This window comes from Aptenodytes forsteri, unplaced genomic scaffold (genome assembly GCF_000699145.1).
Source record: "Aptenodytes forsteri isolate BGI_AS27 unplaced genomic scaffold, ASM69914v1 Scaffold8, whole genome shotgun sequence".
Lineage (NCBI taxonomy): Eukaryota > Metazoa > Chordata > Aves > Sphenisciformes > Spheniscidae > Aptenodytes > Aptenodytes forsteri.
This window is the reverse complement of record NW_008796218.1, coordinates 13054009-13076006: the sequence shown is the minus strand read 5'-3', so window position 1 is coordinate 13076006 and position 21998 is coordinate 13054009. Positions and strand designations below refer to the sequence as shown.

The 21998-nt window shown below is 36.6% G+C and overlaps 1 protein-coding gene across 1 annotated transcript in view; it reads left to right on the top strand.

The window, feature by feature from the left end:
- ANO3 (anoctamin 3) overlaps positions 1 to 16068 on the top strand; it is a 224812-nt gene extending 208744 nt beyond the window's left edge. Inside the window, exons 15-27 of the mRNA XM_019474510.1 lie at positions 1389 to 1471; positions 2395 to 2535; positions 2883 to 3047; positions 4389 to 4425; positions 6472 to 6583; positions 7864 to 7921; positions 9410 to 9507; positions 10946 to 11091; positions 11199 to 11351; positions 12036 to 12183; positions 14042 to 14122; positions 15004 to 15109; positions 15886 to 16068. Coding sequence (XP_019330055.1) covers positions 1389 to 1471; positions 2395 to 2535; positions 2883 to 3047; positions 4389 to 4425; positions 6472 to 6583; positions 7864 to 7921; positions 9410 to 9507; positions 10946 to 11091; positions 11199 to 11351; positions 12036 to 12183; positions 14042 to 14122; positions 15004 to 15109; positions 15886 to 16068 — 1511 coding nt within the window. The remainder of the gene's footprint in view (positions 1 to 1388; positions 1472 to 2394; positions 2536 to 2882; positions 3048 to 4388; positions 4426 to 6471; positions 6584 to 7863; positions 7922 to 9409; positions 9508 to 10945; positions 11092 to 11198; positions 11352 to 12035; positions 12184 to 14041; positions 14123 to 15003; positions 15110 to 15885) is intronic.
- Positions 16069 to 21998: the final 5930 nt, after the last annotated feature.

The window sequence follows — 21998 nt, the reverse complement described above, 5'->3', positions numbered from 1 at the left end:
TCCCTGGAAACATTCCAGGTCAGGTTGGACGGGGCTCTGAGCAACCTGATCTAGTTGAAGATGTTCCTGCCCACGGCAGGGGGGTTGGACTAGATGACCTTTAGAGGTCCCTTCCAACCCAAACTATTCTGTGATTCTATGTCGGATTTCTCTTGCAAGGTCGTGTCTTCTGTAGCATTTCTGAGTCTGCGCTGCACTGGTTGCGCTAGCACTTCTAGTGACAGTGAGAAAAGGTTGCTTCACCCTCGGATTACTCAAGTGCAAACCCCACTGCTGCTTAAATAGGAGAGCTGTGTGCTGTTCATGTTAGGAGCATCCGAAACTTAAATGAAATCTGTGGTGTAGAAAAGATCCTTGCTTGGAGGAATAAAAGAATGTACTACCCAAAAATAATAATCAGGGACAAGTTCCTTTCATCCAGCCATCTGTTATTTATGGGTAGTGGTATGGTGAACTTCTGCTAACTTCTAGTCATTGTGCTTTAATATAGTATGTGGAGAAATCATATATATATAAAAAATGATGATAGCTATATATAATATATATATAAACCCAATAAGATGTTAAACATAATACAGAAATAGAGAGGAAGGTAGGAATGTGAGACCATCCTATTCATTTTGAGTTAGAAATCCTCCTTCTGAGCAGTTGGCTTGCCAGAAAGAAGCAAATTTTCTCACTCCCTATTTGAAATCATTGTTTTCCAGGAAACAATTGGACAATCCCATGTTTTGTCAGGAATCCCACCAAAACAAGGTGTCTTACCCCCAGTGGCAAACTACAGCATTTGGGAAACTTGGAGTTATTTATTGGTTGTAATTATTTTTGTAGGACCTACCAAAACAACCAAGTACATGGAGGATCTGATTATGATCTCACACATAGATCAGAAATAATTGTTTAAAGAAATATTTTGGTAGTGAAGCTACTCCAGTATAAAGCTGGTATAGCTGGGAAAGAAGTGAGGTTGTCTTGATTTGAACTGAATAAAATGCGATCAGAATTTAGCTCTTTATTAACAGATACCATTGTGTATGCATATCGTTGTTTCTTCAAGGAAAGATTTTAAACCATACAGGTTTTGAATAAAATTAAAAGCAAAATGATGATCTAAAAGGGATGGCAGTGTCTCATATTGACAGGTATCTATCTCTGTGCAGGTATAGCGGACAGCAAAAAAATGATTCTTAAATAAACATTGTAAAGTAGTGTTCCAATTTTAACAGTGATTATCCTGAGGTTACTTACAGTTTTCAGATTCTGTGGGGAGAACAGACAGAAAGTGGCTAATGACAGTTACCATGTTACATATTGCTGATTTTCTTGAGATCTGCATGGCCTTTTTTCTTTCTTTTCCATAATTAAAATGCAGTTGATGATTTCCACAGCTACAGTCTTTCTAGAGTTTTGGAAAAGACGGAGAGCTGTATTAACCTATGACTGGGACCTCATAGACTGGGAAGATGAAGAGGTAAGACTAAACAGAAGTAAACCTATAAATCTTGCTATTAGCATGATTTAAGTGTAAATACCACTACATACTGTATGCCAGTAATCTGAATTTGTCATTCAGGTTATATTTGTATTTATAACACTAGTTGCAGAATAAACAAGTATACTTGAGACTATACAAGGATACTTTGCCTTCTGCAACTAGCATTATAATTCCAAATATAATTCTACATTTATTGAAAGTATCCTTTGAAAAACTGAGTAGAAATGCTGCCCGTACAGAGGACAGGAGCTACTACTGATGTCAGCGTAGATGCCTTTCAATTCTATGGTTTCTTGTACTGGAAATTCCTAATCCTGCCTAAAAACAGGACCAAGACAAGCAAAGGGACAGAAACTAGATTTTATATCCTTCTGAGAGGCATAAATTATCCGTTAACATTCTGCTATCAGCATCAACAACAATAAAATGATTTTATTACTTTACTTTATAAATCGCTAGTAAACATAGCTGTAATTTAACTATATTGGTGATTTAACTGCAGTCTAAGTCAATAGAGACTTTACCATTACTTGTTTTATAGCTTTCCATAGATGCGTAGATACAAGCTGGTGGCTTTTAATAAATGGTTTCATACCACAGAAAGCACCATCATAACTGGCATTAATTTATACTTTTCTTATCAATTTCTGCAGAGAAATGATCCTTTTAATACCCTTACATAGTGGGGATGACTGTTATGGTTTCTGTTCTTTGTTGGTCTCTGGCACTGTTTCCAAGGATTTTCAAAAGAGCAAATTATTTGGATATTTGAGTTGGAGCATTATAAAAAAGAATTTGTATCAATATGAATTTCCTACTTTATAGCACATATATATCTAATTTTTGATACTTCAGTGAAATAAGTAGTACAACAAACGGACCCTACCCTGTCATTCCAGGAAGAGCTGCGCCCCCAGTTTGAAGCTAAATATTCCCAAGTGGAAAGAGTAAATCCCATCACAGGAAAACCTGAACCTTTTCAGCCTTTCCCTGATAAGCTCAGTCGACTGATGGTGTCTGTCTCAGGAATATTCTTCATGGTAATGTTTATTGGAATTACTGTAGCTTTTAATATTATTCTGATGCAAATAGCAACGCAAGTCATGAGTGCGTTCATTAAGATTAGTGGATTTACATAATATAGGCAAAACTGATTGTCTCAGTCTTACTGGTTGTTTATGGATCTCTTTCTTTTAAAAGACGTAATATAGTCTAATAATAGTTAATATATTAACTTATCAATCTAGTATTTTTGTTCTCTCAAAGTCTGCTCACCAAAACAAATGGCAATCTGTAAAACACTTGTTAATTTATTAATTCAGTGGAAATTATTTCAGATATGGTTTATTTTGTTCTAATATCTCTATTCATAAATACTTACCTGTAGATTTCACTGGTCCTCACTGCAGTGTTTGCAGTTGTGGTGTATCGTCTGGTAGCCATGGAACAGTTTGCTTCTTTCAAGTGGTATTTCATCAAGAAGTATTGGCAGATTGCAACGTCTGGCACTGGAGTCTGTATCAATTTCATGATCATCATGTCACTCAATGTTGTAAGTCTTCTGTTCTTTTAAAGGAGGGATTAATTTAAAAGAGTAATTTTTACAAGGTTACTGAGTTTACCGTGTATCAGATATATACATGTTCTTGCTTATTCATATAGCAGTGCCTGAAGCTAGTATTTCAGGGGCTTTTCCTCTTCTAATACTATGTTTGTCAATGTTATTCTCTAATGCGTACTTAATTTGTCACTACGCATCTTTACTTATGTCACCAAATCACAGTGGTACAGACTACTGCTTTCTATATTGGCATTTTTGTTTTTTACATACCTTTTACAATTCATCTGTTCTCTAAATGGAACTACATTATTCTCTTTGCTGAGAATTTTCTTTCTGTTTTTTTTTAGTTGAAAACTTTGAATTCTTCCCTTTCTTATTTAAAATGCAGCTGTCATATCAGTGTTGCACAGTCTTAGAACCCCTGTGATACATGATTTTGGTTTAAGCTTTTCCTGTCATGTAACAGCACGGGTTTAATCATTTGCTGTGGTAGCACAATGTACATTGATATAAACTATTCCTTCAACTGCAATGTAATTTATCATCTTGCTATTCCCATGCAGGCACAAACAGGTAAAAAGGAATAATAGCACAGCAAACAACAGCTTTTAATTTTATTAAGGAGATTGTGCACTCATTGCAATAAGAAAGCATTCTTCAAAACAGACTGTCATGTATTTATTTCTGTTATTATATATGAGAATTCTAAATCATAACAAGTACATTCAAGCGAACAAGCACACCAACGCTATTGAAAATAACTTGCTATTAATAGTAAATAGTCAAGGAAATATTTTTCAGAGTTGGTAACTACCTTGGGCTAAGTGTCATTTAAAATAAAGACTGGAGATAGTCAATATATAGACAGATAAGGAAGTTTTCAGTAGGAGGCTGATAGCCTCACCAGTATGCACATTCATGCAAAGGAAAATTGTACTCTGTAAAGGCTTTAGCTTACTTTTAGGTCACATAGGTTTGTTCCTGAAGTTAGAGGATAAGCATCTAACTGTTCATTAAGAGAACCGTTGATGTCTGAACACCTCCCTTGATCTATCGTTTCTTGATTTATCTTTATTGTATATTTAATGTACATACTTACATACATACATTTACATGGATAAAGAGAACGGGACTAAAGTAGTTCAATTAAGTCTTTATAGGCAACTATACATCCACATGTAGCTACGACATCGTCCTCCCTTCTCTGTCCAGATACCTTGATGCTGTAGGGCAACAGAACACCTATGCTTTTGATGCTTGTTTTCATTCTGGATTTGACATCATAACAGACAGGATGTGCTATATTTATACTATCTCTTATTTCTGTTTTAGGTATACGAGAAGGTTGCCTATCTCCTGACAGACTTAGGTATGTAGGTCTTTACTAGTGGTATGGTTGTTGCTAGCTGTGGCATATAACTTTATTTTTTCATAAAATAGGGTTTTGGAAACTTCATCTATGCATAGTACGATCCTGGCATTTCCCTAAGTAAGTGAGAAATGTCAGAGAAAGAAATGATATGATTATTTCACTAAGGAAATAATAGAAAAGAAAATAACTTCTACTTCTACTTTTTTTATGTTATATAGTATAAATTGAAAAAACTGTCATCTTAGAATGGAACAAAAGTCAAAACATATTCTTTCTTAGAATGCTAAAACAGATTTTTTTGCCATTTTTCCCAAATGCTTGGTTATTTTTTTTACAATTTTTTAATTTGAACTTTCATATGGAAAAAATGGGTTAAGAAAAAAATAAATTGTCCAAGATAAAAATGTTAAGTCATAAATTTTAAAGTAGCTCTAATTCTGTCACATTAAAAATTTATACTGAAGCCTCTAGTCGTGATTGTCATAGATGACGTAAAGCTTTCTAGCTTATAGAAAACAAGAAAGCAAAACCAGCATTTAAGGTCTCCTACAATGTGAATGTTACCTTTTAGTGTTTCTTCCATGCTCTCTTTTAGTCCATGTCAAAATACGCAGTTGATCTTGTCATAGTTTAAAAGCAAGCTCGCCGCTTAAATTTAACAGCTCCCTCTTGTGGTTAAAGTATTGAAGAGCATGCATTAAACAATATGCTCAAAACTTTTCATAGTGTTTCAGATAACAGGCAGTTGAACAGATTAGAAAGATTCAGAATGTATAGTCAACTTATTCAAATTATTAAAATATTTTTAAATATTTTTTCAGATCACACTGATTTTTATTCCTACTTAACTTTTTTAATCTATTCTATTGTTACAGACCAGGGAATGAGAAAGAAAATAAAAAAAAAAAAAAAAAAAAGTTATTGAATTAAGCGTGATGGAGAGCATCAGATGTTTGAGCTAGGTAGCTCACTCCACTTCCTAAGGTGTTTTACATCAAAGAGGAGGAAGACATCTTAACTTCTGGGAACAAGTGTCCATATGTAAAGCTAGTATCCTGTACATTTGTATCCTAATTTAGTCGCCATTAGACCAAGGTAATTAAGTAGTACAAATTTTAACTGAAAAATCCAGGCAGTTTAGACTTCCAACTCATACATGTCCTTTAAAACTTTTGTGAAGGTTCTATATTCCAAGTTTGATACATCCATCAAAGAAACTTGAAATTTTTACAAAAAAAAAATTAATTTTAATCATTGTCACCAAGTTCTAATTCAGACATAAATAATGTTCTACAAACCGTAAGGAAAAACATCCAAGGCAGTGCAGACCCACACAGAATACTTGTAGCCCTACTACACATTTCTACATTTCTTTAAAAAACAAAACAAAACAAAACAAAAAAAAAACCACCAACAAAACACAAAGAACGACTTCCATCCTTTCCTTGTTGAATTACAAACTGTTTAACATTTCACAAGCGTTATGATAGGGAAGTCTTGAGGATGAAGTAGTGTTTTTACAGAAGTATGTAGAAAGCGAGATGCTTGGGTGAGAAAGCAACTGGCTGTTGGCTGTCTCTTTTCCCTCTGCTTTCCTTGGCAGCCCCTGTCTATTGCTCTGCTGATGGCAAGTGCTTTTGCTTTTTGTTTGGGCTTCTTTTGTTGTGGGTTTTGTTTGTTTGTTTTTGTTTTGTTTTTTTAAATCACGATACCTGTAGCCTTAAAATTAAAGATTCACACTGAATTCAGAACTTTTTCATGGAAATGGAACTGGTATCTTCCCATAGAGTTGTGACCTGTTCTGTACCGAGGGGCTTGTGTCTCCTGTTTCCACATAGAACCAACATAGTCTGAGCTGGGGCGATGGTTTTGTGACCCGCAGACTGAACACTTGGAGAAAAAAAAAAAATTAATTGCAACCTGATGGGGCACCGTGACTTGAAACCATCGCTTGTTTTGTTAGTGTTGATTGATCTGTGAACAAAGTTAGGCATAACTCAATTTCATTTCTGTTTATATAATGTATTTTGTGTGTTTCCGCAGAACACCCTAGAACAGAATCTGAATGGGAAAACAGCTTTGCCTTGAAAATGTTCCTCTTCCAGTTTGTAAACTTGAACAGCTCCATCTTTTACATTGCCTTTTTTCTTGGCAGGTAAGTTATCTTTGCTAACTGCTCTTAAAGGAAAACTTGCACAGAAGTCGTAATCCTTGCTAATTTTATAGCCTTGAAGAAAATACGCTGACGGTTCGAACTGTAAGATTTAGATGCGAGTCCGTTTCTGAGGATAATTAGTAACACTAAATTAATATTTTTAACCGTATGTGAGGGTTGGACCCTTGAAATCTTTACTCATGAAACTAGACAGTAAAAAGTCTACTTTTTAAGTGGGTCTATGTAGGTAACTTTCCTACTAAATGAGAATTCAGAACCTTTGAAAATACAACTGCTTCCTAAATGTGGGTCTGTGTTTAGCCCTGCGCTAATAGGCTTTATTCATTTTTTTTCTTGTTTATTCCCTTTTGGTTATATTTCCCAGGATCCATGTCTATAAATAGTAAATAGTGTCTGGCAGGTCTTGTACAAGAGTAGGAGGGAGAAATTCTGGCTCCAATTTTTGTGTGTATCTTTAGCTCAGAGCATGAGATACTGGACAGGTCTAACCTTGCTTCATCTTCAGTTGTTTTGATCTCAGACTTATCATCTTCAGTTTCGTTATGATCAGACTTATCATTCCTGCAGATCCTACAGAGTATTTCAGAGTACCTTCTGTAAAGTTTTATAATATAATTTCAGTTCAAGATTGTTTGGGGGAAAAAAAACCCCAAACCTCTAGTAAAGGCTGTTGGTAGTATCTGCTTGTTACATCCAGTGGTGCATTTGCCATACAGTTTCTAAACTTCTTTGTATCTTGCTATCTCCTGTGTCTTGTAGGACCAGGCATGGGGTTTTTTTTCTCTTGTTTGTAACTTTCACTGAGGTCATTAAGAATTTTGATTCAATTCGTTATACAAGAATCTGTTAGATCTCTAAAAAGCATTCAGTTTGATGGGTTTGGAAGTGATGTTATGCTTGTATGTCTGAAGGTGCAATCCAGTGCACACTTCACGTGGGCAAGCAGATCCCTGTGCTGCAGTAAATTCCTATGTATTGCAATGGCTTATCTTCTTAGAAGTAGATTAGAGAGTCTGAATATCTAACATCTAAAACCTGTGAAGCTTGGATTTTTGTTCTGGACATAATAAAAGCTTAGGATTGCTTGCAAAATGATGGTCTGCATTCTGAAACTGCTATATCCTACAGATACCAGATTTAAGCCTGTGTGATTTAATCTGTTTATATTCCACGAGTTTGCTCGGTGGATGTTGTGAAATAACTACTGATACAGGGTGTTCTCGGAATGTCCGCTGAGAAACAGAAATCTTATTTTCCAGATTTGCAGGCCGCCCAGGAAAGTACAACAAGCTTTTTAACAGATGGAGACTGGAAGAGGTAAGCAATCCTATTTTGTGTTCCTGTGAAATTTCCATGAGTAAAAAGGAAATGGCTGAAGGACATGAATTATGTCCAGTTTGAAAGATTTATTATTCCATCTAAGTGCAGTGAAGAGTAAACTCTTATTTATAGCAAAGGATAGGAAACAGGAGATGTGTTTTTCCTTCTGTGTTCTCCACTGTGCTGAGTGACTCTGCCTGAGACACGCAGTTCTTTCTGCCTCTCTCTTTGGGAAAAATGAACAGTGATAGTCCCTTACCTCACCAGGCACTACTAAGTCCTACATGATTGGAATCTCCTGGGTATGTGGAATTTTTGGATGGAGGACATAAATATAATGCCATCAGCTTCTTAAGTTTCTGCCAGCACAGAAAAGACATGGACCTGTTGGATCAGGTCCAGAAGAGGGCCACAAAAATGATCAGAGGGATGGAACACCTCTCCTATGAGGAAAGGCTGGGAGAGTTGGGGTTGTTCAGCCTGGAGAAGAGAAGGCTCCGGGGAGACCTTATTGCAGCCTTTCAATACTTAAAGGGGGCTTATAAGAAGGATGGAGACAAACTTTTTAGCAGGGCCTGTTGCGATAGGACAAGGGGTAATGGTTTTAAACTAAAGGGGGGGTAGATTCAAACTGATGCCCCATCCCTGGGAACATTCAAGGTCAGGTTGGACGGGGCTCTGAGCAACCTGATTCAGTTGAAGATGTCCCTGCTCATTGCAGGGGGGGTTGGACTAGATGATCTTTGGAGGTCCCTTCCAACCCAAACTATTCTATGATTCTATGATTTAAAAGAAGAAAAATAGTATTTTCAAAATTTAGCTTGAAAATGTGTTAGAATTGCACCTCCCTGGATATCACTAGAATGCTGAAGTTATCTCTTATCTCTGAACAACAGGGTTTTTTCTGTTAAACCTTGGTAGCCATGGAGTAAAATACCATAACTTTGTATTCCATGGTCTAAAAAAAGTTTCTGTAATTACTAAACATGTTAATATGGCAATTTATATAGTTAAGATACCGGTACCAGAGATTCAGCTACTACTGTTCGGACTTAGGATATTACAAATGAAATAATGCTCCATTCTTTTGAAATGAATGCATATGTGTTGGTCTAAGTGAAATGGACTGTATCATTTATCACGTTATCTAACACGCATAGCTTTAGCTTAGGTAATACGATCTAGTTTTCCAAGAGATGATATGTCTAAAGGTTGTGCAACTAAAGTCTGTGTTAACCATAGAATCATAGAATCATTAAGGTTGGAAAAGACCTCTAAGATCATCGAGTCCAACCGTCAACCCAACACCACCATGTCCACTAAACCATGTCCCTAAGTGCCGCATCTACACGTCTTTATTTCTGTAGCTGGAGGTTAGTGTGTTTCACCAAACATATTTGAATATTTTTCATTCACCCTCTGAATGAATAAAAATTAAAGGAATTCTCTGATTTTAGCTATTGATCTTTTTCCATTTCATTTTAGTGTCATCCTAGTGGCTGCTTGATAGATCTGTGTTTGCAAATGGGAGTTATTATGGTTTTAAAACAAATGTGGAACAACTTCATGGAACTAGGCTATCCGTAAGTTCAGATGTTAAAATTTGTTTTTCAAATAGTGATTACATATTAGTGTGATTCAGTGATAGGTAAAAACATTTTTATGTTTGGAGAATGTTTTCACTTTTTGCATCTCACATACTGTAACTTTATTCCCAAGGGAAGCATTAACTGCTGCTCTAAGATAAAGTTTCTCGGGGCATGTTAACCATCTAAATTGTTTATTGTGATTTCATTTTCCATAATACAAACAGAGCTGTTCAGCTACTGAAGGCAGTAATGGGCTAAGAGTCTTACAGTTCTTGAAACTGGAAGAATATGTTTTCAGTAGAAGGTTGTTCATCAACTATTAATTTAATCGAAGTCTCGACCTTGAAAATATGTCAGAAAGGGTTATGCTCACAATGTGCAATCATTCTGCAAATGAGGGGCAATGTACATGTATTGTTGTGGGACGTGGATTTCTGAGAAGCAGCAGCCTACTTGAAGTATCAGGCTTCCTGTCTTCTCAGCCCAGCAGCATCTTAACTCTGTCTAGAATTTATTTTAGAACATGCTTATATTCCTTTATGGAAGGCAGTGTTTTGTTTTGACAAAACCATTGTTTGCAACTGAGGCAACAGTTGCTCTTTCAGTAACAAGAGAGATCAAGAGCTAAACACTAAAGTAGCTTGAGGAAAAAATAGCAGCTTGTTAATAAAAATACTTACAAGAAAATTACTTCCCATCTTCAGTCTCTTTTCAGTAATATCTAGAAAAAAACAATAGTCTTTAATTGCCACCTGTGTCAGTACTGGATAATATTTTTCATTTGTATAACACTTTAATTTGTGAGACTATTACCTATTTAATATTTATAACTACTTTGTGAAAAGACCTCTGCACAGCTTTATGAAAAATATTCTTAAATATTTGCAGCTTCAGCAACACCTTTTTAGACACTTTCTCCTGCTTCAATAAAAAAATATTCTGTGGAGCATCTAGATCTTTAGGTTTGTTCAAAAATAGTAGACATATTCTACTATTCAATATATTCTAGTATCATAGAGTTCTTACTGAGCTCCACTTGGTTTGTCTTTTACAGGATTAAAAATAAAGCATTATTTGCTTTTTTAATGCTCTCGCTATGCATGATTTTTTTTCCTGTTTTTTTTTTTTAGGCATGCAGGTAAATCCTACAAAAAAAGTCTATGCAAGCAAATTCCATATTCTGAAAAGCTTATTTGTACAATGCCTAACATGCTACATTAAAGACTTAATTAGAGTTGTAATGCAGAATTTTGAGAACTTTTGGAAGTTCTTTGAATTGTATCTTATATGATATTGTAAGTATTTCCAGAAAATACCTAAGTAGACATTCAGGTGCTATTCAAAATAGGCCCACTTACTTCAAGACAATACCAGCAAGTATTGTAAATTACTGAGCAAGTACAGTCAATAATGCTCTGTTTATCTAATAAAGTTTATTACAGAATTGGTGGTCACGACGCAAAATGAAGAGAGGAGGGCAATTAATGGAGCATAAAATTTCTCTACCTCAGTGGGAAAAAGATTGGAATCTGCAGCCTATGAATCTCCATGGTTTAATGGACGAATATTTAGAGATGGGTGAGCAAATTTAGGGAGGTGTCAGTTTTCTTAAGAAACTGGAACTGTGTTGCACGTTAAAAGATCTTTTGCATTTCCAATTTCTAACCATAGAAATGCCTGTCTAGTTTTACAGTTTGGCTTTACCACCATCTTCGTTGCTGCCTTCCCACTGGCACCTCTCCTGGCATTGCTTAACAATATCATAGAAATAAGGTTAGATGCGTACAAGTTTGTCACTCAGTGGCGAAGACCTATGCCTGCAAGAGCAACAGATATAGGTGAGAGCACCTAATGACTGTCACTGTCAGGTACCATCTCTTTGTGTTTCCTTCTTTAATGCAGCTTAACCCTCGAAATATTTCATGCGTCAATAGTGAAATTGATAATGTAACCTACAGATCTCAATGACAACTCTCCTGTCAAGCAACAAAAGGATACTCAGTTGCTTAGCTAAGAGGACTCCTCAAATTTGCTTTCCATTTCCAATAAGGGATCATAATAGTTGGAATTTTGAAAACAGGCTAAATAGTATTTTAGGCTTCTGATTTGTGGAACTCTAGGTCTAAAATGCTATCCAAAATCAATTGAATTTAGAAATTAAATACAAGGACTACATTCACTTTTGGTTTAAAACTGAATTAAATAAAAATAAGAAATCTATTTCCAAAATCTTCTACTTGGCCTTTATAACCAAAGATTATGGTTATACCTTTGTAGCTTAGCTATTTTTTCTCAGCAGGGTGTGCCCTACTGTAAGGCTTCATTCAGGTGGAGCCAGTGGTGGCAGGAATGTGGGGACATGGCTTAATCTTGACTAGCTTTTCTGACTGAATAATTCTTTCTCAATAAGAAAGGAAAATTGTATGACTGATAATGACTTTAATATCACTAGTATGACTTTATATGATGTAATATGACTGTAAAAAAACTAATGACTTCGTTGTAATTTCTCTTGTTTCTAGGTATCTGGTATGGGATTCTGGAAGGAATTGGAGTTCTGGCTGTCATCACCAATGCCTTTGTTATTGCCATTACTTCTGATTACATTCCACGTTTTGTCTATGCATACAAATATGGTCCCTGTACAGATCAAGGGTACAGACAAGAAAAGTAAGATATTCTTTATATATACATGTATATTTCAGTGGAAGCACGCTTTTGCTGTTGTCTTTCTGTGTTAACGTACTTAACGTGTATCTGTAACGTTTTGCCTTTTACATCTGTGCAAACCTTCACAAATGTTAAATGCAAGTAACTCAGCCATTCCAGAGAGTTCACAAACTAACTCCGCAGTTATATAAGTGGAAAATCATGTCTTCCCTTCTGAATGCAAACAACAAAGTTCAATATACATCGTAGCATTTTTCAGGCTTTCTCTAGATAAGCTTTTCTTCTTTTCTGCAATAGTTCTGGACTGTCTTCTCCCACTATGCTCCTGCACATATATATGCTCCCGAACCGTCTTTTATCCTAAGCCTCGTTCACCCTCAAACTTCCCTGCCTGTTTCTCTTCAGAAATGCTTGCAGCCAAGCTCCAGCAAGATTGGTCTTGACACTGTTTAGCCGAACTCCATATATAGTGTATCTTAGCTTCAAGCAAGGTATCTTGCCTGTCTTTGCACCACCAGGCCGGTTTCCTGCACTTCTCCAGACACTTACCAATGTCTCTGAACTGTGGGTCCACTGTGCTCTGTCTGCATTTCCCACTGTCTATCATGACTTTTTACATGATCTAACCAGATCACAGTACTCATGGGCATCCTCTCTTTCATTTGGAGACCAGTGCCCTACAGGTGTTTTTGGGGGGGTTTTTTGGAGGGTGTTTTTGGTTTTTCTTTTCAATATGGGAATCAGGGTTACCTCGAGAAAAGGAAGCATCGCTTTGCTAATACTATAGCACGTCTCACAAGCGCAGCTTGTCTTCTTTATTACACAGGAGAAAGGATAAGAGTGAAAGCATCAAGCCTTGTCCAGCAAGCCACTATCACTGCATTCACAGACTGTGCCTCAGCTCAAACCACAGGGGTCTGTCCTTCCTTCCCTCATTGCTCCATCTCTTAACGATTCAAAATAGAGATTTACTCTTCCTGTGCTGTCACAGGAAGAAAGAATTTAAGGGCAAAAAGAATGAGGCAAGATAGGATGAAAAGAGACAATAGCAGAAAAACTTCAGTGCGTAACGTGCGCTACCCATTTAATAGAGAACTATGTAATTCTATTTCTTCTTTTGCCAGTACTGATTTGAGGTGTCAGAGCAAACCTGAAGGTTCAGGAGGTATAATAGGATCCCTGATGCATCTCTTTTAAAAAGTTCTTTGCCTTTCAGAAGGCCCTTTGTTAAATTACAGGACAGATTTCCCAGAAGGTGGGATGTCTTACGTGTCTGTGGTTTTCCAGGAACAGAAAAAAATTTCACTCCTACAGTCGTAACTCAATGTATTTATGTGATTTCTGTCATTAATACTAGTAAATTGTTGCCTTTAAGATAGCTGTTTGGTATATATGCACTGTTCATTTTACTGTTGGTGAAAATTCTTCTTTGATTCAACTCATAAAACCTGTCATTTTTTGGTATATGCTGCATGATTGGTGGCAGATTCTGCAAGGATGTTAAATTATTCTCCTCTCTGCCTCTCTAGCTATCTTTCTAAGTTCAGTAATTTTAGGAGACAGTGAAGAACACTGTAGCAACAATTTTTGGTTTATATCTGCTGGTAAATAAGAAGCAAAACCATGAAAAGAGCTGAAAACAGATTTTTAAACAGTGTTATCCCTGAAACAGATGTTACTTGTTTCTTTCCAATAAAACTTTACTTCTCTGCTTAAAATTTTAGAATTGCTTTTGTGCTGATAAACAAATAAAATAGTATGTTTACAATATGTGATAGCAGAATATGTTTACATACAGGATTCATGCTATATAACCACTTTATGAAGAAAGTCCTGACCCTATGTCTTTTCCTTTCAGATGCTTAAAAGGATATGTCAACAGCAGTTTATCAGTATTTGATCTGAGTGAACTTGGGATGGGATACTCGGGATACTGCCGGTATGTTTCAATGCTCTCCCTTCTTGTAATACAGGCGTAGACATTAATACAGACACTAAATTGAAAGTCAGTGCTTAAATTACTGGCAGAATAGTTTCTGTTTTGCCTGTAAAAGCATTGGCGTTCAAGTTTGTTCAACACGGAAGTCTCAGGTGCAAACACTGTATGGTAGGATGCAATACTAACACACTGGAAACCTGTGTTCTGAGTTTTTCCAGGACTCTTGCAAACCGTTATCTTTCATGCCTCTATGAATTATTTCATTTCCAAGTTTCCTTAGCTGCCAAGAAGGGTAAAAATTCTCATTTCAGTTTTGTTAAGCATTCTAAGGTCTATTAATTAAAATACACAATTAAATTTTTTGTTGTGGCTCTAACACAGATTGAGATCCCAAACAGTTATGCAAAATGAATACAGGACACTCAGCATAAAAATTAAATACGACATTGCATGAGTGCACTCCTTCTGGTTTCAGATTTAGTTTTACAGTGAGAGTTAGCTTGAATTGACTAAGAAGTTACAGAATCATGTTACATTTATGCAAACTTTGTCTGGAGAATCTCAAATATTTATAAGCAAAGACAAGAACCAATTTAGCGTCAACACACTTGAACTTAACGCTCCAAGATGTCAGCTTTATTACAACAAAAGAAATTATTTGCTCTGGATTTTTGGAAGCAAAAAGTGCCATCTTATAAGCAGCCCTATTTAATTGCCTGTATTGTGGACTATTCTTCTCTTTTTCTGTTTAATTCCTCTTGAAGTATGTTTTCACTGCGGTTTCTTTCCTCTTAGCCAGATCTGGGGTAAACTAGACAGCTCTTCACTGTGTTCAGGTTTTTGAGCACAGGCTAACTTCTGGGTTTTTCTTTGCTTTACAGGTATAGAGATTACAGAGCCCCACCATGGAGTTCAACTCCATATGAATTCACTTTGCAGTTCTGGCATGTCCTGGCAGCGCGGCTGGCCTTCATCATAGTGTTCGAGGTTAGTCATGGAAAGGAACAATTCCTTTCTACCTCTTTAAAGTCCGAGTTGATTTTCTACAGTAGTCCCATAAATAAATTGTCAGTATCATCAACTGCTTGTTCATTACGGTCGAGAGAGAGAGAAAAAAAAAATCGCCCTCCCCAAACTGTTGTCAATCAGCTGCTTCAAACTGAATTGACAGAACATGCACAGATTTTAGAGTTCCTCCAAAATGGTATTTCTTTAACAGTCATCTTATACATCATGTTTGTTCCCAACCAAATCTTCCATGTTTTATTGAAAAAGAAGTGCAATTTATGTGTATGTTAAGTGCAGTTATTACAAGTTAAAATCTGTGTCAGGAAAATGATACGCGATTCTAGCCTAACATAAAAGTAGAAATGTGTTTACTAACTTTGAAGAACGTATTTCATACTGTCCAGGAATCTGGTTACTTACTTCGATTACAAGCTCTTCACAAAGACTGCTTGTAGGTAGCGTTTGCTGTTGTTATTCAAACTAGCATATCCTGCAGTCACATCTTCATTTAGGTCACTAGCTATACCCTTAGTTTTATTTTTCAGAAGACTTCAGCATTTTCACATTTCTGATAGACCACTCATTTACTCCCATATGTGTGTGTGTGTATATATTAAAAAAACAAAGGAGTTGCTTTTCAGTCATGAATTGAATCTCAGTTCCAGTTTTGCCACAGACTTTTAGGCGCTAAAATGTGGTCCTAGAAATGAATATTTATGCATCTTTGAAGCAATTATTTTTGTTCTTCTTTTCAGCACCTTGTTTTTGGAATCAAGTCTTTCATTGCCTACCTGATTCCAGACATGCCCAAAGACTTGTGTGACAGAATGAGGAGAGAGAAATACTTAGTCCAGGAAATGATGTATGAGGCTGAACTGGAGCATTTGCAGAGAGAAAGGAAAAAGAATGGGAAACAGTATCACCATGAATGGCCTTAGTCACTACCATGCTGCAACAAAAACACTGGTTGGAAACTGAAGGTGCAGTTACAAAATGAAGTCAGAGTCTGGCATCAGTGCGTGAGATTCGCGGTGTATATATGTTCTTGCTGGGCAGTACAGTTGCAGGCTTTGGTGGCAACTGGAAAATAGATGCTTCCGATGAAGAAAGTGAAAAGCCTTACCTGTAACTGGTCTGTGGTGAGCACCAAGGAGAATTGGCACTCAGGAATGTGCAGACAGATTAAAAATTTGGACACTCTGGTTTAAAAAAAGGCAATGAATTTTCATGCTGTTCATGAGGATGCTAATGGCGTAATGAAAATAAAAAATTACCTGTGAACTTACACAGTAAGGGCATGACTAAAACCAACTTACATGATATCCACTACTTCTACAGCTTCTGATTGCTCAGCTCCATCTGTAATGCCTCTGAAGAAAGAGCAGTTGTTGCCTTTGTGGCCATAACTTGATATAAATGATCTTTCAGGCTTACTGTTTTGTCAGGTTTGTCCTAGTCTCTTGTTGAGATTGTGGATGTGGTCCTACCCTAAAAAAGGGATCTATGGCTGCTTAATATATACTATGCAGTTTAAGATTTGCACATCAGTGTCATTAATTTATCCTTCTAGTTGAAAACCAAAAATTCTAAATTCAAAGAGAAAACAGCAGCACTAAGAGAACGCATCGCATTGCCCACATTGCAGCTATATTTGAAAAAGACATGGCTGTTGAGTTGTCTTTCCACTTTTGTGTGCAGAAAGGCCACCTCCGCACGCTTCCAGGTTGAAAGAACTGTCATTTTCATGCTCTGACGTAGCATGCAGATGTCTAACTGTGTTACTGTTCCCTTTGACCTGTCTGGGCAATGATTCCATGACTTCACAGAATGCTGACTTGAAATATTCTCTTACGGTGACTTCGTCCTGAATATACAATTAACTCTTTATAGTATGCAAGCTTATGCAGATATATATCAGACATACAGTATAACATTGTGACTTGCTTGTTCAGGGAAGGAGAAGCAGAGCACTTTATAACAAAGCTCTTCTTATTGTAATAGTAAACGTTCCAGTAATGTGCACTTCTTTTATTGGCCTAAGTAAGTCAAAGCATGGGAGTTAGATACAGGCAGATATGTATACAGATTGTATATAAATGCACACACACACAGTGGTTACTTTTAGATGTTTTTTTTTATTATTTGTATGCCTTCTTACAGTTTTGGGGGGCTTTTTGGATAAAATCTCTATAAAAGGTAGATGTTCATGTAAAGAATCAAATTTCAGGTTTTATGTGCGTACAGCATACAGCAGTGTTGCTTATGGTTATAGTCACATTTTGGTGATGAAATTGTCTATTACTAACATTCCATAATGTAGGAAAAGATAAGCACTTAATTTAAACAAGTGTTCAGGGTTCACTTGCAGAGAAGGGAGTGGAGAAACAGTTACAATCATTCTGTTTCTCTTGTACAATTTTAAATAATGCTTCTCTACATTGGATGAGAAAAGTTTAAAAAACAGAGAGTCAACAAAGCACAGTAACTATAAAGGCTGCAAATTTTAACATTATTTTTAGGGATAAAGCTGCAGCAAAATCACTGCTGACAGATATGAAAAGACCTGAATTTTTACTATTTACAATACCCTATTGAACGAAAAAGTGTGATTCCAGTATTCACTTGCATGTATTAGCACTATCATTTTATTTTATTATGCCATAGAAAATTAATTTTAAGAGTCAAGAGCCCATCAAAGTGGATGAGTATGATGTATTGTATCCAGGGGGCCTAGCATCAGACGTTAAGTTCTTTTTAGTCGTTTCACCATATTCATGAGATTTCTTGGTTAATTCCAGCTCTCTGTGACCAGACAAGGCAACTATAGGAGTATTTACAGTGTTGCACAAAGGAGGAAAGAAATTGAAAGGTATGGTCTAATCAGATATATTACCCATTAGTTCTGTCATAAAGGGCTGGTGGAACTCAGCTTCCCATATTTTGGAAAGGCTGTTTTGTTCCTTCGTATTCTGGGTTGTGCATTAAGTTCCTCAAGGAGTCCTTATCAGAAATAATTAATGCAGTCTCCTCAGTGCTTATAGAATCACACCGTTTGGTTTAATTTATTGTGTCTCATTCTGTGGAATATCAAGCACTGTTTGACAGCATTAACCGTGTGTCACAGCTTCTGTTTCTGTGCCACATAGCGATAGTCCTTCAGTTCTTCAGAAGGTCACAGATGAACTCTCTTTTTAATGTTTTCTCTCAAAACAAAATGCCTTGGCTGGCCCAAGGTATAAAGATACAGGATAAAATTAGGCAAACATCAGAAATATGGATTGATTGTTTTATACTTTCCTGTTTCTCTTGTGGATATCAGCACATGTCAATACATACTTAGGCAAATTCGAATTGGACTTAAAAAACACATAGGAAAGAAAACCTTTTTGTATTTGAGATTTAAATATATATATTATTAATGATTTTCAACGCTGGTGTATAGGGGTATATCAAAGGCAAGTATGTAGATCTGACATTGTGCATTTTACGCACTGGAAAAGCACACGAAGTTTTGGAGAAGCACTGTGTGTGTTCCTTTATTTTTGGAGGACATCAACAATGTCTAAAGGTTTTGCCACTATCTAGCCATTTGCTTAAGCTGAGAAAACTTTTTGCTAGACTTCGTTTAGTGTGCTGTTTGCATTGACTGCACGTTATTTTACTGAAGTATAAGGCACACACTGTCCTCAGGAATAATGTATTTTATGAATGGTGAATGATCTTTTCATATTCTAAATATTGTCTTTCCAAACAAATGACCAGTATGAATAGACTCTGCATGCAAGCTGCATTTGTGAAATCTGACAAAGCTTTAGAACTTCAATTTGTGCAAAAATGCTTTAGATCATTGCAGATCTATCTAATCTATGACAACTTTGCTCTATGCATGCGCCCTTAGAGAGACTGCATGAGCAACTAAATATTTTCAAATGCAAAGGATTAGTCCAAAATGTCTTAATTATTCCTAACCAAATTCCGTGTCTTGAGTCAGACAAAAGAAATTTCCATTTCAGAAATAGCAAAAAGTCCACATAACGTTATACACATCTCATTTCTAATGACTTTTCATTCTAAATTTGTGCCTAATGTGTGAGATCTGAATTCTGGTGACTAAAAAAGGAAAAAAGAGTTCTGCTTCATTAGCCATCCTAATGAGAGGTTCCTTCTTACAGCTCAAAGTCTACCTCCATATAGAGGGATGCATTAAGAACTCAGTATTCACAACTGAGCGCTAACAGGGTTGCCTGAAGATTGAGCACAGGCTCTCTGTTACGCTGTGATTCAGTTTCCTTACCAGAAAGACAGCATAGTGATCGGGCATTTGGAAACAAGGCAACCCACGTGATTATTTTTTTTTATACTCACAACTGAGCGCTAACAGGGTTGCCTGAAGATTGAGCACAGGCTCTCTGTTACGCTGTGATTCAGTTTCCTTACCAGAAAGACAGCATAGTGATCGGGCATTTGGAAACAAGGCAACCCACGTGATTATTTTTTTTAATACTTTTTTCCCTATCCCTCTTTCTTAAAGGATTTATAGAGGAAATTTAGATGAACATTGAAGTTAATATTGATGATGAAAAGGCTAAAATATCCATAGTGATGATGGACGATAAGTAGTTTTTTGTTAGATGTTTCTTTGGAAGTACATATCTTCATTACTACAGAACGCACATCAGTTGTTGCTATGCCCTTTTCCAACAGCAACTTGTCTTAAATTGTGTTCTGAGGATCAGTTAGGCTCAATTGTGTCCTGTTGAAAGCTCAAAAGAAAAATGTCTTGAGGGCCTGGTGAAAATAGGTTAATAGGTACATATCTTAATGCATAAATTCATAAATCTCCTGAGGTTTCCTTCATGAAAGTTCTGCAGAAGGAAAAATATCTTGGGAAACACAGCTTTAGGGTGGGTGTTAATATGGGGAAAGGCAAGAACTTTGGTGATATTTTATTCTTAATGTGCCACTAAGATGATCAGTCTAATGTAAGTAGTGCACATCTGCAGTTTCCTAGCTGTGGCTTCTTCCACTGCAGACTCCAAATGGGAGTGCTGCCAGAGAGAATTTCTGGAGCCGTGGGATCCAGGGGCATTACCTGCGAAGGCCTGTGTGGCATCATGGGATTTTTTTAATCTTTCGCATTACATCACAGTTTGTTCAAGGACAAATTAGTATATACATATTTAGAAGCATTATATCATTTTAATTAACTGAAAACGATCCTTGTCCATAAAATGAAAATAAATGGTTCTTACATAGTTAACTTACAATGTCACAAATTTTCATTAAAACTGTTATAAACTAGATTTTTTTACGTACACTGGGCAATGGCCATATCAATAAATGGCCATTGATTTGGCCATAAAATGGCTCATTTTATACAAACAGCTAAATTTGAAGGCAATAAAATTAAAGGAAAATCAAGCAATCGCATTTTCTATTAAGTGTTACATAGGAGAAAAGGGACAGAGATAAAAATAGTGGTATCAACAATCACTTACAATGCAGTAGTACTTCCAGAAGCATTTTATTTTTTGTAATCCTCATAAACTACTAATGCTCCTTATTTGGGGGTAAAGGTTGAAACATATACCGCCAGCCTTTCATAATAATGTTTATTTGGTGTTAAGGCTGACACTAGAATTCAAACAGAATTCCACATTTAGACAGATTTGTTCTTTTGTTAGTTCCAATGCATACTTTCTCTGACTAAAATGCATACAGTGACACTTTTTGAAAGTGTTCAAGTGACTTGCAAACCTAAATTCCTGTTGTGGAAAATTTAGCAGCTTTAAAAGATCCCTAAGTCTTTTTGTACTCAACCTCATGCTCGCAAAGCCCGTGTTCTACTGGGGTAAAATGCAACAAGCCAGCACGTTGAGGCTGGGGATGAGCAGAGGAAGCAAAGGGCTCCTCTTCACTTCAGCAAGTTTTTCTCCAGAACCCCGACAGGTTCTGCAAAACAAGGGGTTGAAGCTGGAGCATGGTGACAGCCCTCCTGATCCTTTTCCTTTTCTCCTCTGGCCCATTCTTTACTTATCCCTCAGTGTTTTATTAAATGATGCTTTCTTGCTGACAGTCCCATTTCCAGGGCAATTCTGTAACTGCAGAATTTTTTGCAGGCTCTTTTTGCATGTCCCTAACTGAGAAGCCAAAGCAGAAAGTGCACAAATACTAGTTTGTCTGGTGCTTTTTACAAGTTGGTATGGATTGGGTGGAGCAGCGCGAGGAAGCACGGGGTGCACCTACGTGTGCCATTAGGCCATCCGCTTCTGGATCTGTCCCTTCAGCCACTTTCCCAAGCACTACATTTTGCGCTCCTTATGTCCCTCCCAACACGCACACAGGCATCCTAAATACCCTACACAATCCTAGCATTTTTAAATTTACATGAATAGACTTATACTGACAATTTTTCTCTAGTATTGACATTGCAACCACATTTACCAGAAGTCGGTATTGGCATGATTTTGGCGTAGTCGTGACAGCACAATGTTACCACAGCAGCACAAAGTTCTAATGGCACAACAAGGAACTGTAGAGAAATCACTTTGCTATTCCATGTTATACAGGAACTTTTTTAATCCAGGACTGGGATTTAGTCTTGAAATGTTAATGGTGTATTCCCTCCTCACTGCACTGGAAATTACCTTGTGTTAGTTCTGTTGGCTCGTTCTAACTTTTTGCCATAACCTCGATAATGTTGTATGTTCTCTGTAGTTTGCATTATTATTGCCATGAGTTATTGTTAGGATGCTACTGGGTGAGAAATTAGGATTAAACTCAATGCAGTCTAAAGCTAATAAGATTTTAAACACTGAGGACACAAGGATTTTTCTGTTAATATTAAAAAAAAAAATTAAGATCACCT